General features: G+C 43.1%; 2 protein-coding genes and 1 pseudogene across 4 annotated transcripts; 2 read left to right on the top strand and 1 right to left on the bottom strand.

Moving 5' to 3' along the window:
* The first annotated feature begins 989 nt into the window (after window positions 1-989).
* Window positions 990-5,819, top strand: LOC110490496 (cystine/glutamate transporter). Of its 2 annotated transcripts, none has more exons than XM_021563915.2 (12): window positions 990-1,589; window positions 3,181-3,307; window positions 3,427-3,542; window positions 3,638-3,763; window positions 3,876-3,975; window positions 4,073-4,117; window positions 4,209-4,332; window positions 4,435-4,538; window positions 4,632-4,728; window positions 4,888-5,037; window positions 5,231-5,338; window positions 5,478-5,617. In XM_021563915.2, the coding sequence occupies exons 1-11, from the start codon at window positions 1,355-1,357 to the stop codon at window positions 5,291-5,293; spliced, it is 1,287 nt and encodes a 428-aa protein (XP_021419590.1). In that variant the 5' UTR covers window positions 990-1,354; the 3' UTR covers window positions 5,294-5,338; window positions 5,478-5,617. The 2 variants fall into 2 exon arrangements, with proteins under 2 accessions (XP_021419590.1, XP_021419588.2); XM_021563913.2 differs by having other exon boundaries at window positions 992-1,589; window positions 5,161-5,338; window positions 5,478-5,819.
* Window positions 5,820-5,958: 139 nt separating this feature from the next.
* LOC110490495 (forkhead box protein M1) lies at window positions 5,959-10,686 on the bottom strand. 2 transcript variants are annotated; one of them, XM_021563909.2, is made up of 8 exons: window positions 10,178-10,686; window positions 9,922-10,070; window positions 9,503-9,697; window positions 9,187-9,315; window positions 8,970-9,026; window positions 8,605-8,656; window positions 8,311-8,480; window positions 5,959-8,204 (listed from the first exon to the last, which is right to left on the bottom strand). In XM_021563909.2, the coding sequence occupies exons 1-8, from the start codon at window positions 10,644-10,646 to the stop codon at window positions 7,398-7,400; spliced, it is 2,028 nt and encodes a 675-aa protein (XP_021419584.2). In that variant the 5' UTR covers window positions 10,647-10,686; the 3' UTR covers window positions 5,959-7,397. The 2 variants fall into 2 exon arrangements, with proteins under 2 accessions (XP_021419584.2, XP_021419587.2); XM_021563912.2 differs by having other exon boundaries at window positions 8,985-9,026.
* LOC110490497 lies at window positions 10,579-13,286 on the top strand (annotated as a pseudogene).
* The last annotated feature ends 1,807 nt before the right edge of the window (window positions 13,287-15,093 follow it).

Raw genomic sequence — 15,093 nt, 5'->3', positions numbered from 1 at the left:
ATAATGTGATGGTGTAGAGTGGTAAAATATAGTGATACTTAGTTCCCCAGAAATGCTGACAACCATTGTCAACACATGCAATTACAACAAAACATGTCAAATGAAAATAAAGCAGCTATAACGCCTTTGTTAACTGCTGTGTTGAAAGATTTTTAACAATAGGGATCCAAGCGACGGATTAACTGAAATGGACAGCCACAGTCTCCCAAGCGTTAAGGAAAGAGAGGCCAGATACATTTTTTCACAGTTTGCTGTTTGATCCCTCACATGTGATCTCAAGCTGAAGTTTCTTTGCTCATGACAGAAATACTTCACAGTTCACACACAGGGACAAACTACATGGCCTTGGTTTTATTCATCAGGCATATGTGCAGAGAGACAGAAATGACATGCCAATTGTTTGATGTTGCATTCAACCCCATTTCAGTGTTGACATTTTTGTCAAATTGGATGTTATTTGGTTCTGATTTGGTTCTGAATGAATTATACTGATATTTTGTGGATATTAGTGAGAACATCAACAAGGCCATCTGCTCCTATAGCATGTATAGTTTCTCTGTTGTGAAGTTGTTGTTGTAAGCGACCCCACTGTTATTTGTACAGCTGCCGCTACAAGGGGTGTTTGGGTTCTCTCCCCATGGTATTCCGTGTTTATAGCTGTGCACACAAGCAAAACTTCACACACCGGCACACACACGGAGACCCCGAAAAACTTTAGTGCATGCGCGCACACACACACGCACGCACGCGCGCACACACACACACACACACACACACAGTACAATGAATGCACCATGGCTTTGACCGTCTAAACTACCTTAATTACTCATGTTGTTGAAGCTTGGGAAGACTGCTGGCTTTGTTTTCTGCTTGTGCAGGATTGGTGAGTTTCAATGGTTACTGGCTGTGCTGATTTGCAAGAGCCAATGAGGGGATAAAAAACAAGTTCAGGGGAGAGGGCCTTGTGCAAGTGTGAGGGGTATACTAGTCTACCCGTTCAGCTCATACAGCTCCACTCGGCTTGTCACCCTCCCCTAGCTTGTCTCGTCTTTCACACTCGTCCTCTACATCAAGCAATCTTCATTGGATAAATACAAGCAGTTTCAGTATAAAAAAAGGGATATGTTAATTTTATAGTTTATCCATAAAGGGAATTACTATACTTTTGAGTTCATAAAGAGAGAATACTTTTTTGTTCACTTAAAGGAACTACTTCTGTGTTTTCTTTAAACTGGAATGTGAAGGGATTTTTGCTGCTTAAACGTAATTTTTTGGTATTTGACTTATTCACTGGAACTGGTTGGTGTAAGGCTATCTAAACAAGGTGTGTTCACACCTTCAAGGCTGCTGAAGCATGGGCATAGATGGAATTCAGTCGAAGGAAGAGGGGGATGAGGTAAAGGAGAAGAAAGAAGATGAAGTGATCCACCTGAGGAGGACAATAGGTCTGCTTCCGGCTATCTCCTTCATCATCGGTACCGTGGTGGGCAGCGGCATCTTCATTGCACCAAAAGGGGTTCTGATGAACAGTGGTAGTGTGGGACTGTCACTGGTGGTTTGGGCACTGTGTGGGGTCCTCTCCACCTTCGGTAAGCACCAACTGTCATTTTAAAAGAGGTATTGGGTACCTATGAGAGCAAGAGGAGTATAATTGTGATGTTTGAGAGTGGCAGTTGCTAACACAATCTCCATCTTGAAACATTTTTATTAGATATTCACACATCAGTCTGATTCAGTATTGTTAAAGGTCCAATGCAGCCGTTTTTATCTCAAAATTAAAACATTTCTAGGTAACAATGAAGCACCTTACTGTGATTTTTTTTCAATTAAAATGGTTAAAAAGATACAAAAATAGCTTCTTAGCAAAAAGCAATTTATCTCGCAAGAATTTTGCTTGGACTTTATGGGAAAGGTCTGAATGAGGAGCCTAATTGGAGGAGCCTAATGGGAGGGAATGTAACCCGAACGAGCTGTTATTGGCAGAGAGGTATATTATTGTTATTGGTCTAATAATTTACACTGCCCAGTGATGTAGCCAGGCAGGGCAAAACAAGCTGAAATTTCAGGCAGTCTTTTCAAACAGCTTATTCCAACCTCATAGTGTGGAAATATATATAAAACACAGGTAAATAATGCATTTGACTGCACTGCCCCTTTAATTCACAGACAGCACACAACATTCACTCCCCTAATGGAAACTTACAACCTCAGAGGTGTAATCTAGTACTCACTGTATTTTCGCTGGCAGGAAACTGTGCTGGATGTATTCACTTAGTTGAATGATCTGGCCAAGGTCCACAATCCTCTGGTATTTGCACATGCGAATAAACCTTTGTACCTATAAAGTAACTTTGACTTATCTTATTTAATTAAGGTAATAACAGTTCACTGTACCGGTTATTGTCATACATGCACCACTATTATTTGTACCATTAACATAATTTAAAACATTTATTATCCTTCAAGTATATGAGTCCTTGCACAGATGTCCAAATGTTTACTATTAAACTGATTGGTTAATATACAGATGTTGGATCTTAATTTGAGCCAGTTTGCCACAGCAGGAAAATGAGCCTGTGTATTATAATTAATGACAATTTTTGTAGGGGTTGATGCATTTTTCATTAGGGAAAATCAAGTCTAAAATAGAAATTTCAGTGGAAATGACAAACTTCAGAAGCCTTTTTAAACCTCAAATACACTACAAGTTTGAATTTACTGCTGTGCAGGAAAATTCTTAGGAATAAAAGTGATAAAATGAAGATCTGTACTATTCATTACGGCTGTTTATAGGGTAATAGCCTATGGCTGACCAAATTAACAGATCAAAAGGGTAGCATGGGGTGGATGTATGCCTGACCTTTCCCAGGTATTCCCCCAGTTTTTAACTTTATTATACCACAGTTATAAGCACAGCTATAACTAATGATATGCACTGAATAATTAATATATTTAAAAAAAAATCTGTTTCCTGAATGTATAGAGATAGTTATACAATAGAAAATATCCCAGCCCACTGAGCAAAAACTTGTTGAGTCCACATAGTTTCCACATCATTTCAATCAGCAAATTCAATGTGGGAAAACTGACTGTATTTGAAAAAAGTAATCAACTAAGGGATTTTTTTTTTTTTTTCACCCAAGGAATCCAATGTGTCATCTGTCTCTGCCCTTTGTCCAGGGGCCTTGTGCTATGCTGAGCTGGGAACCACCTTTACAAAGTCAGGGGGCCACTACACCTATCTGCTGGAGACATTAGGACCCTTGCCTGCGTTCCTGCGTCTCTGGGCAGAGTTTTTATTCATCAGGTCAGCAGCCTGTATCTCCGTGTCTCTGGGCATACACTCTTAGAATAGTTTAGGAGACAGTATGGTTTACTACAAGTTTTTCTAATACTTTAATACTGTACTCCATGTGGACTGTAAAGGCCAGCTGTAGCATCCTACGTGTCCCTGGCGTTCGGACGCTATGTGGTGGATCCCTTTTTCAGCCCTTGTGCTCCTCCTACAGCACTGATTAAACTGGTCAGCATCCTTGGAGTGAGTGAGTGATAAAATACAACCAAAAATACTTTGTGAATTGTTTGATTACAATGGTATACTATTTCAACAAGGTTTATCTTCCCTCTCTCCCTGTAGCATTTGTGGTGGCGATAAACTGCTGGAGTGTGACCCTGGCTTCTCGCACACAGATCACGCTGACATTCATTAAGATGTTTGCCCTGGTCTTAATTATCGTTCCTGGCATCACGGCATTAGCCAGAGGTGGGGTAGTTAGTGGTTTTGGTAGAGTAACATGATACACGATGTACACAATATACACAGGACCCTAATCAATCAAACCCTGCTAACTCATTTTCCTCTCTCCCCTCCCCAGGACAGACAGAGAACTTTCAGAATGGCTTTGAGATTGATACATTAACACTGGATAAGCTACCATTGGCCTTTTATTCTGGTCTATATGCCTATGGTGGATGGTAAACAGTGCACAAGAAAATCCCATATCATACCATTGTTGTGTTATCCATAAAGAACTGTTAACTGATAAATTAACATATTTTACTTTCTTCGCAGGTTTTATCTGAATTTTGTCACAGAGGAGGTTATTAACCCAAATAGGTATTTTATATTAAAAAAACAATTGACCAATTATTTCCACACAAAAAATCAAGTAACCTCATGTCTTAGTTTGTCTGCTCTATTTTGTCAGAAACATCCCACTGGCAATCATCTTCTCCATGGTGACGGTGACTGTGTGCTACGTTCTTGTCAACGTGGCCTATTACACCATGATGACAGCAGAGGAGCTTCTTGTGTCTGACGCTGTGGCTGTGGTCAGTAATATGGCATCAGATGGTCAAAGCCAAGAGACGGAAAATAACTGCATATGAAGTGAACTGCATGTCAGTCTCATATATGCTGTCTGTTTATCGCAGACGTTTGCCAATCGTGCGCTTCACGGCTTGGCCTCTGTGATTCCTGTGCTGGTAGCTGTATCCTGTCTTGGGGCACTGAACGGTGGCTTCTTTGGAGCACCCAGGTAATAATGCTGCACTCTCGTAATTCAGAAATGTACCCCTTGATGTACGCTTGGCTGGTTTTATTCACGAGACGTCTGTCTGTCCGTGTGCAGGATGCTGTTCGTGGGCGCCAGGGAGGGACACTGGCCAGTCCTCTTCTCAATGATCCATATCCGTAGAAACACGCCTCTGCCTGCTATTCTGCTACTGGTATAGTCTCCTACTACTGCACATAGTCGTCCTTGCTAACCCTATTAGAGTCTCTTTACAGACATCTGTATTGTGGGGATGTCCTTATTGGGTTGATGAGGTAGGTCTATGCTTTGCTTTCATGGTCCAGTTGAGATGTTTGTGTTGTCCTTCCTGCAGTATCCGTTAGTGGTAGTGATGGTGGCAAGAGGAGAGATATTCCAGCTGATCAACTTTGCCTCCTTCTCTCGGTGGCTCTTCATTGCCATGGCAACCATGGGGATGCTCATCCATCGCTCCCGCTTCCCCCTCCATCCAAGACCCTTCAAGGTTGCTATGACTACTATAATTAACTAATGTCACTTGTTTGGTACTTACTAGTTGGCGGTTTCTTGACTGTTTACCTAGTTTTATTCCTATGATCAGCTCATAATTCTATTCTATGACTACTAGGTGCCGCTGGCCATTGCAGTCACCTTCACAGTGGTGTGCTTCTTCATCGTTGGGCTGTCTTTGTACTCAGACCCCTGGAACACAGGGGGCAGCTGTGCTCTCACCCTGTCTGGAATCCCTGTCTACTACCTGACAGTGCACCGCTCACGCCTGCCCACCCGATGGAGAAAAATATTCAGTAAGCCACATCCTTATCATGCCACTATGTCGTTGTCATCAAACTGAATTACTGATAGCAGAAATGTCAGATGAGGGTGTTGTGTGGGATAGTTATGGCTGTTGCGAGTCACTGACAGGACTGCCTCTCTATTCTCCAGACTACTGCAGTAAGCAGCTCCAGATACTGCTGGAGGTGGCTCAGCAGGAAGTTCAGACCTACTAAAGACGCCTCTTTACTCACACACTGACTGGACGGACGGACACCCATTGCTGTGCCCTCCATATTGTATATGGATGTAAATACCAAGGCATGTTAGATTTGGAAAATAATGAGCCGTTAACTCTACAACATTCACTGCTGGGAAAGTTAGTTCTGCAGAAAAAAAAACACTTGTTTTTGTTTACTTGAATTAATGAGATGTAATTTTACGCTTTGAATACGATAGATGTTTTGTGTGGATTATTTACATTTAAAATGACGCTCATCAGCAAATGTTGACATACTGGTATTTGGTACTCACCTGCATTGCTTGCTGTTTGGGGTTTTAGACTGGGTTTCTGTACAGCACTTTGAGATATCAGCTGATGTACGAAGGGCTATATAAATACATTTGATACTCAAATAAAACAAAAAGAGAAACTGTGACATTAATTTATTCCATTTACATAGGATTCATAAAACAGACATGCTTTTCTTAAACATCCCCAAATGTACCCATGTCAGTTTCTCCCCAAACCTCCCTCTGGGGTCTGTTGTACTGGTCATGTAATAAATACTGAGCCAGAATGTAAAAGTTAGTGAATATGATGTGGTGTTCATGCCTCTTCCAGTTTATCATACTTTTAAATGATATGGGACAAGAAACCCAGGACTGTGTGAATCTAGTCAAGTTAAGACATCTAAACCCAACCAATGTGAAAAGGAGCAGCAAAGTCAGCGGGTTTCACTGTAGTCAGCACACCCACCCAAAAAGAAAAAAGGCACTTTAAACATTTACATTAGCTACAGTTTCCAAGACACCAATACTGCAAAGATAAGAAAGTCAATCACCAGCAAGCCCATGCCATGATATTAAACACTAGCAGACAGGATGCTCCTTAAACTAACCTGAATGTGTCCACCACAAGCACAGCTAACAAAGGAACTGAGAAGAACTATAAAAAGCCATACATCATTCAGAATTTGTCATATACAAATGATGCCGTCTTCCTTTCCCATAACAAAGTAACAACTATTAACCTTTGATCAAGATAAAACCATAAACTCATGCATTAAATGTTTAAACCTTCTAGCCAAAAAACTTCCAATGACAATTCAAACATTTTTTTTTATTCAAATATATTTCCCTTCTACCCAGACGGAGTAACACAGGAATAGAAGACATCACCATACTACTTTATGCTTTTACATAGTGAGTAAGAAACTACTACCACTCTTTAAAAGTTCACAAAGCAGATTGGACATTGTGTCATGCCTAGAATAAGTTACAAAAGTGCACTAGAATAAGTGTTGACTTGGTCAATCAAAAATGGCATCTCCTTTGGGTGTAGACAGTCCTTGTTGTTTATTACTTTCTCTCATTGTTTGATCATCATGTACATCATGTTACGTCCTTTCAGAGGTCCAATCAAATGGAGACTCGCTCAGGCACCACATCTTATATTCTAGCATGGTAGTGTCGGTCTCACTGGATAGTTTGATTTATCTATGTATAAATGTACATTTTAAAGAGCAAAACATATTACAAAATGTGCAAATTAACATACATATTCTATGCAGGCTACACAACATACTTTTCGGTTCTCTAGTAGTTCCTTCAAGTCTATCGTGGGAGGCAGTGAATTGTAATCAACATATGGTCGCTTAAGCTTGTTTCATGAAGCACAACCATGAGAGAGGAAAAAGACTGGTTAGTTTTGACAAAGGCAACCAGCGACAAAGGAAAAAAATCTAAGTTAGAAAAACTCCCACATTTACAGATTGGAAGATGATGTGAGCAGCTTGGGTAATGATGAGACTATGGCATCCTCATCTAGCAAAGAACTTTGAAAGGGTCGTGCTCTCTGCTCGGCAGTGGCTACTTGAGTTCAGGGATGAGCTGAGACCAGCTGATGTTCCCCATACCCAGATCATCATCCTCCAGGCCAGAGAAGCTGATATCCACCAAGATCTTGCTCAGGCTGTCGTTCATGGTGTCCAGGACCAAGCCCTCTGTAAGGGAGCGGTTAGCTGTGGAGGGACCCCCGATCTGGAGCACTCTGGAGCAGCCCTGCAGACGCTCCGGCCCCGGGGAGCAGGTGTCGGTGGGGCCAGCCGCAGATGAGGAGCGTGCAGAGGTGAGCAACTCGCGAGGGGAGTTGAACAAGGGCAGGTCCTTAAAGGGAGTGCTACTGAAGCTGAAGGGGGTGTGGTCATGGCGGTGCGGGGTGAAGTTGGGGCCGGGGGTGCGGATGGGGCTGAAGTCCAGCATGCCGCCTCTCTCCTTGCCCAGCGGGGTCACCTTCCAGGGCTCTAACAGCACAGTGGGTGGCTTGCTGGGGGTGGAGGAGGCTGGGTGGCTGCTCTTGATGGGGGTCTTGAAAGAGAATTCCCTGCAGGGGCTGTCAGGCTCCGGCCGGGGATCGAGCTCGGCGTCCTGGAAGGCGGAGCCGTCGGAGGCCAGGCCCGAGTCGAAGAAGGTGCTGTCGGGGAAGAGGAGCACGGGCTCCTCATTGGAAGGCAGGACGAGGCGCTGCTTGCGACGGGAGCTGCTGACTTCCTTCCTGGTGTTGGTCAGAACAGCCCTAGGGGCAACGGAGGTCAGGGGCACACAGACCTGCTCCTCCTTCATCTCCTCAACTGGAGGAGCATACAGCATCACTGTGGAGGCATCACTGTACGTAACCTGCCAAACACAGTCCCAGCGTATTAATTTAATAACTATAGGGAATCAAGTAACCTCCCGGCACTTCACAATAAAAAAAAAACGTATGGTGATGGTGAGACTTTACCTTGGGAGCTATACGGACCCTCTTGCACCCTCCTGAGGAGCTAGATTTCTGTTGGGGGGCAGAGAGGGGGAGCTGTGTGGACGAGGACAGGAATAGTGACTGGGTGAAAGGCAGCTGGATGGGGACCAGGTAGGAGTCTGCACGAGGAAGAAGGGGCTTCATCTTCCTCTCTGAACATATGGATGGCAGAAAAAAATGTAATGAGGCAACAGCTACACATCAATAATTTCCAACTCTCAAAAGTTTGGTAATTGTCCAGCTGCTTGTTTCCCCCCACGTCTTTCCCTCACTCACCAGGGAAACTGGCAGATGTTTTCTTGATGTCAGGAGCAATTCTCTTTTGTTGCTGCGGGAGACAATTGAGATGTTAACTTCTTATTCCCAACACAACTATTCTAATTTGAAATGGTCCCTTTCTCTTCTCAAAGACAACATATGAAGACGGCATGAGTTCGACCTGTGTAGAAGAAGTTACTGACTATGTACGGTGGTCCTGTGATGCCTGCCTCTCTGCCTACACCTCGCATCTCCCCTGAAATTAATTGTCAGCTTAATGAGCTAAACAAGAGCAGATGGAAAGCATGTCCTGTCCTCTCTCCTACTGTCCTGTTCTCCCTGACTGACTGCCACAGATGAAAAGAAGGGTAAAACGATCTTACATGTTGTTCACAGACCTGCATGGTCCGAGACGAGATGGAAGTTGGATCAGACTCAGTCTGTGGGGGTGGACAATTGGTCAAAAGGGGCAGAGTTATCATAGAGATGAGTAAATATCAGAGTTAAGACCGTTATATGCAGGGATTTGTGGAGTCCCATAGTTGTAATTGGCCAGCGACAAAATATGACTTAGAACAGAAAAGTGGGTATCATGCTGACCTTGTAAACCTGGTCAAGAGTAAGGCAGCGATTGGCCTCTGGGCGGATGGTCCAGTAGGAGATCTTGCCATCTTGTGTTGTCTCACGGATGAACATGTCATGCAGGGAAAGATTGTGGCGGATGGAATTCTGGCAAGGAGCATAGACAATATCAAACTAAGAGGATGTGGCTTATGCCATTGTCAATTATACAAGTTTTTGTTGGGTGCTTAAGGGGTATTCTTCTGCTTCTATTGTTACACGATCTTGTCCTCAACTACTACAGTGACACCAATAAAAATCTATCTGTGACCAAGGGCTTATTGTGGATGTTTACCTTCCAGCCTGGCTTGGCCACCTTTCTGAAATATGGAAAGTGATCCTCAATCCAAGTGTAGATCTCTTTCAATGTCATCCTCCTGCTCTTCTTACTGTTGATGGCAAACTGAATCATTGCCATGTACGAGTAGGGTGGTCTCTCTGACAAGGGGTCTTTTACAACCATGTGTGCTTCCATTCGCTCACTTTGTGACTGTGTGCAAAACAGAACAAAAGAGAGGTTGGCTTTGTTTGGCCTATTTAGATACTACTCTTTGAAGACTCAACAAATGCAGCAAGCACACAGAGCTAATATCACACTTGAGTGCAACACTCTTGATAAACATATAACACGTTGCTGGTGACACCCTCCTTGAGCATCACTGTTTACATACGTCCATTGACAATCACACCGAGAAGCTAAAAGAGGAGCCAAACCTGGAGAATCTGTTGGCAAGTGTCATGATTCTCTTTGTTGGCAGCTTTCTTAGCAGGATCTGGTTCAAGACCGTCTGTATTCATCCTCCCAAGCCACTGGATGTTAGTAAGGCTGTCGTCTAGAGGACTGCAATCAAGGTCCCTATTCACTGTGAAATAATAAAAACTGTGCGCATCAACAATGTTCATCAAACAGTTAAACACCTGAAAAGTGGAGGGTAATTTAACCCAAAATCATGAAAGAAAATAAACATACATGGTTTAATTGTAGTCAAAGTCCTAGTATCCTTTAGGCAGTCCATTGTTGTTGCCTTCTCTAGCTGTGTGACAAGAGCCATGCTACCCCTACCAGAGCTGCGTCCTCTCATATAGCTAGGTTGACAGAAAGAATCTGCACCATCGTCGATACAGCCGCCACCACTTAGAAGGATGAATTTATTTGGTCCTTGAGAGCCACACTCCTTCCCCTTGGCAGTGAGGGCCCCAATTACACTCTGAAGGTCTGCAGTTTTGGGGATGACAACCACTTGTGTGCCAGGCATAGTGGGATGGTCCATGATGCGGATGCCATCAGGAAAGCACTGGCCACCTGAGGGTTTGGATGTGGATGGTTCCTTGTGTCGTAGTCCATCCGGCTCCTCAATTGAGCCATTGGTTGGTTCATTTAGCTGGAAAGGAAGCTTCCTCCTCCTAAGGATCAGGGGCCTTCTTGGGCTCTGTTTCATTTTGCTCAGATTACAGAGGCTGGCCCTTTGACTTCACTTGATGTCTGAAGAGATAACAGGTAACGTTAAAGTCACAACAACATTTCCCATGGGGCAGAAAAAGCTGGTTAGATTAGAGCTAGTTAGCTATAATGGTTAAATGATAGCGAAACTGATCTGATGACGAATCAGGTGCTGACAACTTTTTACCTGAGTTGATATGCTGCAACTAAGCAGCAAGACTGTCGATGCAAAAGCTGTTAGTTCAAAAAAAATATCCAAGGTTCTTTTGATGGTTAAATTAAAGTAGCGTTAGCTAGCTTGCGTAACCTGGTAACAACGCCGAATTAAATGTATTTCGGATATGGATCACATCATGAACTTATGTTTCCCATATTTGCGCTGACGTTACTCTAGTAACTTGCTAACTTAACTATACTAAAATATGTTGGATTGTTTCAATTAAAAATAAAGCAGCCAGCTAATTGTTACTATAGCTAGCTAGCTAGCGATTTTAGAATAGAAATACCAGTCTTTCAAATATCAGCTATGGTTATGACGCAGTCTTCTAGAACATGGTGGTGTTAGCTAAATTAGATAGTTGCTAATCCACGGGTTTATAGTTAGCTAGCTAACATACAAAGGTAGAAAAATATTCCCCAAACTAACGTAAACTAGTAGTTAGCTAGCTAGCGGTAGTAGTTAGCGCGTTTAGTTTGCCAGCTAACTTTAATCCAGTTAATTAGCCAGCTAACTAGCAACTTTAACCATGTTAAAAATAACAAACCTTCATATTATGGTGAAGCGCTTTTGTTCTGGGTTACTTGACTCCTTAATTAAACAATGACAATCGAAAATGAAAGTTGATAGGTAGGTTTTAGATCTCTACCTCCTTTCATTCAGTGTGAAAGGGAGTTTGAATTTTGGCGCAGTATTTGCGATTCCGGTCATGTGGTCTTTGCATATCCAATGGGCTGAACCCAGTGGATGTGAAAACCAATCAGCGTTAGCCATTATGTTAACCACAAGACATGGAGGACAGCGGAGCAAATGCCAAATCTGTGTCCTTTCTGATTCTGACATTATTTATTCAAAACATTGATAACTAGCTACTTCTGACATGCAGTATACACCCAGGTACGTCGTGTGATATACGAAGGCGTACTGTGTTCATGGAAGGGTTCTTCACTCGTATTTTTGTTGTAGCTAACTAGCTACTTAACCCAAAGCAAGCTATAGCGTTATAACGTTTCTTATATACCACATCTGTTCCACACTGCATTACTTTGATACGTCACCTTATATTTCACCTTCTTTTCATCCCATCAGCTCCTCAGCCATGATCTCTGATGCCCCGTAAAACAAGAAAGACATCTTTGCCAAACTCACAGAAGCCGTCGCTGTTGTTTTTTGATCCACCACTTGATGACGCCAGATACCTCAACGTGCCTCAAGTGAGAGGCGTACTCAATCCCAAGTCATTTCTGGTTGAGGAGAAGCGACAGAACAGCTGCACAACCTGTAGTTCTTGGGTAATCACAGTTTAGGATAACTGATCATGTGTATGATGATAATCAATCATGTTTTTAATGTAATTATTTACTATCTTCTGAATGTTGTCCGTTCAAACCATAGACTATAAATAATGTATAACTAACATGTTCAAAGATGTCTCGTCTCTCACTCAATTTCAGGTGAGTCCACAGTTTGATCAACTACCGCCCCCTGCACCCAGAGGAAGGCGAGGGAGGAAGAAGTGCCTCTCTGCAACAATAATTCTTGACAGGAGTTCTCAGTTATCCAGAAAAAAAGTTGTATTTGCAAGTTCCAAGCCTTATATTTTCAGAGAAGGTCAACAGTCCAATCTCTCCTTGCAAGCACATAAGGTCAGTTCTCTAAGTACAGAGTACCTAAGTAATCAAGATGAAACGTAGACACCAACACCGATAACTTCTCTCAGGAAAGGGACAGCTGAGAGGAGACGGTTGTCAGAGGTAACACTGGAAGATGCAGCATCAACCTCTAGCAGAGGTTGGGTTCTTAGAACGTCAGCTGCCAATGTTGCCAGACATTGCAAGAGCCCAGCGTCATGCTCTGCTCGGACTCCTGCCTCAGCAACACACCACACCCCTGGCACGGACAATGTCTTGCCCACCTGATGTAGAGACTCCAGAATTACACCATGATGGTAGTTCTTTCTTCGCCTCCTGTTGCCTGCGTCACAGCCGATGACCCCGCCACACACCGTGACTTCAGAGATTTTAGCAACAGACACCCCAGAGAGGGACTATGGAGTTAAGGTTACATGGAGGAGGAGGAAAGGGCTGATGAGGTTGCTGAGGGACCGAGGTTATCTTTCAAGTGCATAGGCACCGATTAGCATCTAATCAATATAACTGTAAATATTGACATTTTATCATCATGTTCTGCAATTAACACTGAATCGTAGTTAACACCACATGAATACATTAGTCCACTGATTGAAAGTGATATGTTGCAATGACTATAATATTATCGAGTCCACTCAATTGTTTTGCTGCTTGAGATAACTTGGCATGTTGTCCATGTGCAGTTGGTAGTTCAGTCCATTATGGATGCGGCTCTGTCTAGGTTCTTGTTTTCTTTGTACCCTGGGTCCACATTAAATATTTTTTTTTTAAATTGGTTGTTTTTCAATTTAACATAAATACATAATGAATTTCTGTGGTGTGAGTGTTACAACACTAGCTAGTAACTTGGGTATAAGTAGAGGGGTCTATTTACTAGCTACATGTGTGGTAACATGTCATGCAGAAGCAAAGAAACCTGTCCAATCACTCAGCCTATATAACTTGCCATCCAATATTATTGTCAGTGTTGCCAACTTAGTGACTTTGTTGCTATATTTGGTGAGTATTCAGACCCCTCTATCGTCACATTTTCAAAATGTCTATTGGAGACTTTGAGGCTAACGTGAAAGCACGTATCATTCTTACTCTTCTCAACGAGCAGCGGGTGCTGCCGTGGGCCCCACCCTGTCCCAAAGCACTCACAGGCGGCCCAGTCCTCGCGCAGCAGTCCCTCCCAGCTGCAGTCAGAGCAGGAGATGTTCACCCCTCCCCGTCCAGACTGCAAATGGATTGCGCATGTGGGAAGCTGCCACTGGCTGATCCTGCCCTGGCTTACATTCAGGGCGGGATGCAAATGTAAAATGTTCTTTGTCTAAAATAAATCACTGCACAAAAATAAATCACTGCATTTGACTCACACTGCCTCAGTCACTTACTCACCTTGTCCACTGTGTGTGTGCCTCTCTGTAACATAAGCTAATCATCTAGCTGGCTAGCTCATCATGTCGGAGTCTAAACTGTTCACTCAAAAATACAGAAAGGAGTGGTAATTAAAACCTGAATTCAAAGGTTGGTTGAAGCCGTTTATTGGAGATGATACACGGGCATACTGCCTGTATTGTAAGGCTGATTTCTACACCAAACTTAGTGATGTAAAAAACACATGACAACTCAAAAACATACTCAAAAGGCAAAGCCTTATAACAGTTCCACTCAAAACAAGCTGCCATTTATGATTAAAAAAATTGACTCTGCAAAAAAGGCTGAGGCCACTATGGCATTAGCTATCGCTGAACACTGTTCCATGCTGGCATGTGATCACATTGGAGATGCATGTAGAGCTGCTTTCTCAGACTCCGCTGCTGCTATCCACTTCAAAATGCACAGGACAAAGTGCACAGAAATGATTAACGGTGTTCTAGCACCATACTTTCTGAAAAAGTTGGTCACAGATGTGGGTGACCAGCGTTTCAGCCTCCTCCTCGATGAGTACATGGATGCAAGTGTTTCTACGTACCTGGGGGTTGTGATAAAGTACTTTAGTGACACCAAGCAGACAACCGTATCAACATTTCTGGGGCTTGTTGAGTTGGAGGGAGGAGATGCTAAATCTATAGCCCGTGCTGTTGTGGCTTTCCTCTAAGTGTTTTCTTAAAAAAGAGAAACTCCTGGGGATAGGAACTGACAATGCCTCTGTTCTGACAGGGATTAACAATGGGGTCCATAAAGAGCTGAAGGAGGAGTATGGCCTCAAATATCTGGTTCTTATTCGCTGTGTGTGCCACTCTGCAGCTTGCTGTAAGTCCTGCTTCCAATAACACCATCCCCGTAGTGTGGAGTACTTGGTACGAGAGACTTATAACTGGTTTTCAGTGTCTCCAAAGCGCAGGGAGGCCTACAAGGCCATATATGAGACCATCAACTGTGGGGGAGAAACCTTTACAGATAACCAAGGTGTGTGCCACATGTTGGCCCTCCATTGAATCCACGGTTTCACGCATTTTGGACCAGTGGGAGGAGATTAGGCTGCATTTCACAGTCACCAAGTCCAGTGAACACTGCTACATGGCTGAGGTTCTCTACTCTATGTACAGTGATCCTCAAAGAGGAGAGCAAGTAGATCATCTTAAGCTACTTGA

Source organism: Oncorhynchus mykiss, chromosome 15 (assembly GCF_013265735.2).
Source record: "Oncorhynchus mykiss isolate Arlee chromosome 15, USDA_OmykA_1.1, whole genome shotgun sequence".
NCBI lineage: Eukaryota > Metazoa > Chordata > Actinopteri > Salmoniformes > Salmonidae > Oncorhynchus > Oncorhynchus mykiss.
The sequence above is the reverse complement of the archived record's forward strand: the minus strand, read 5'-3'. Positions and strand labels throughout refer to the sequence as shown.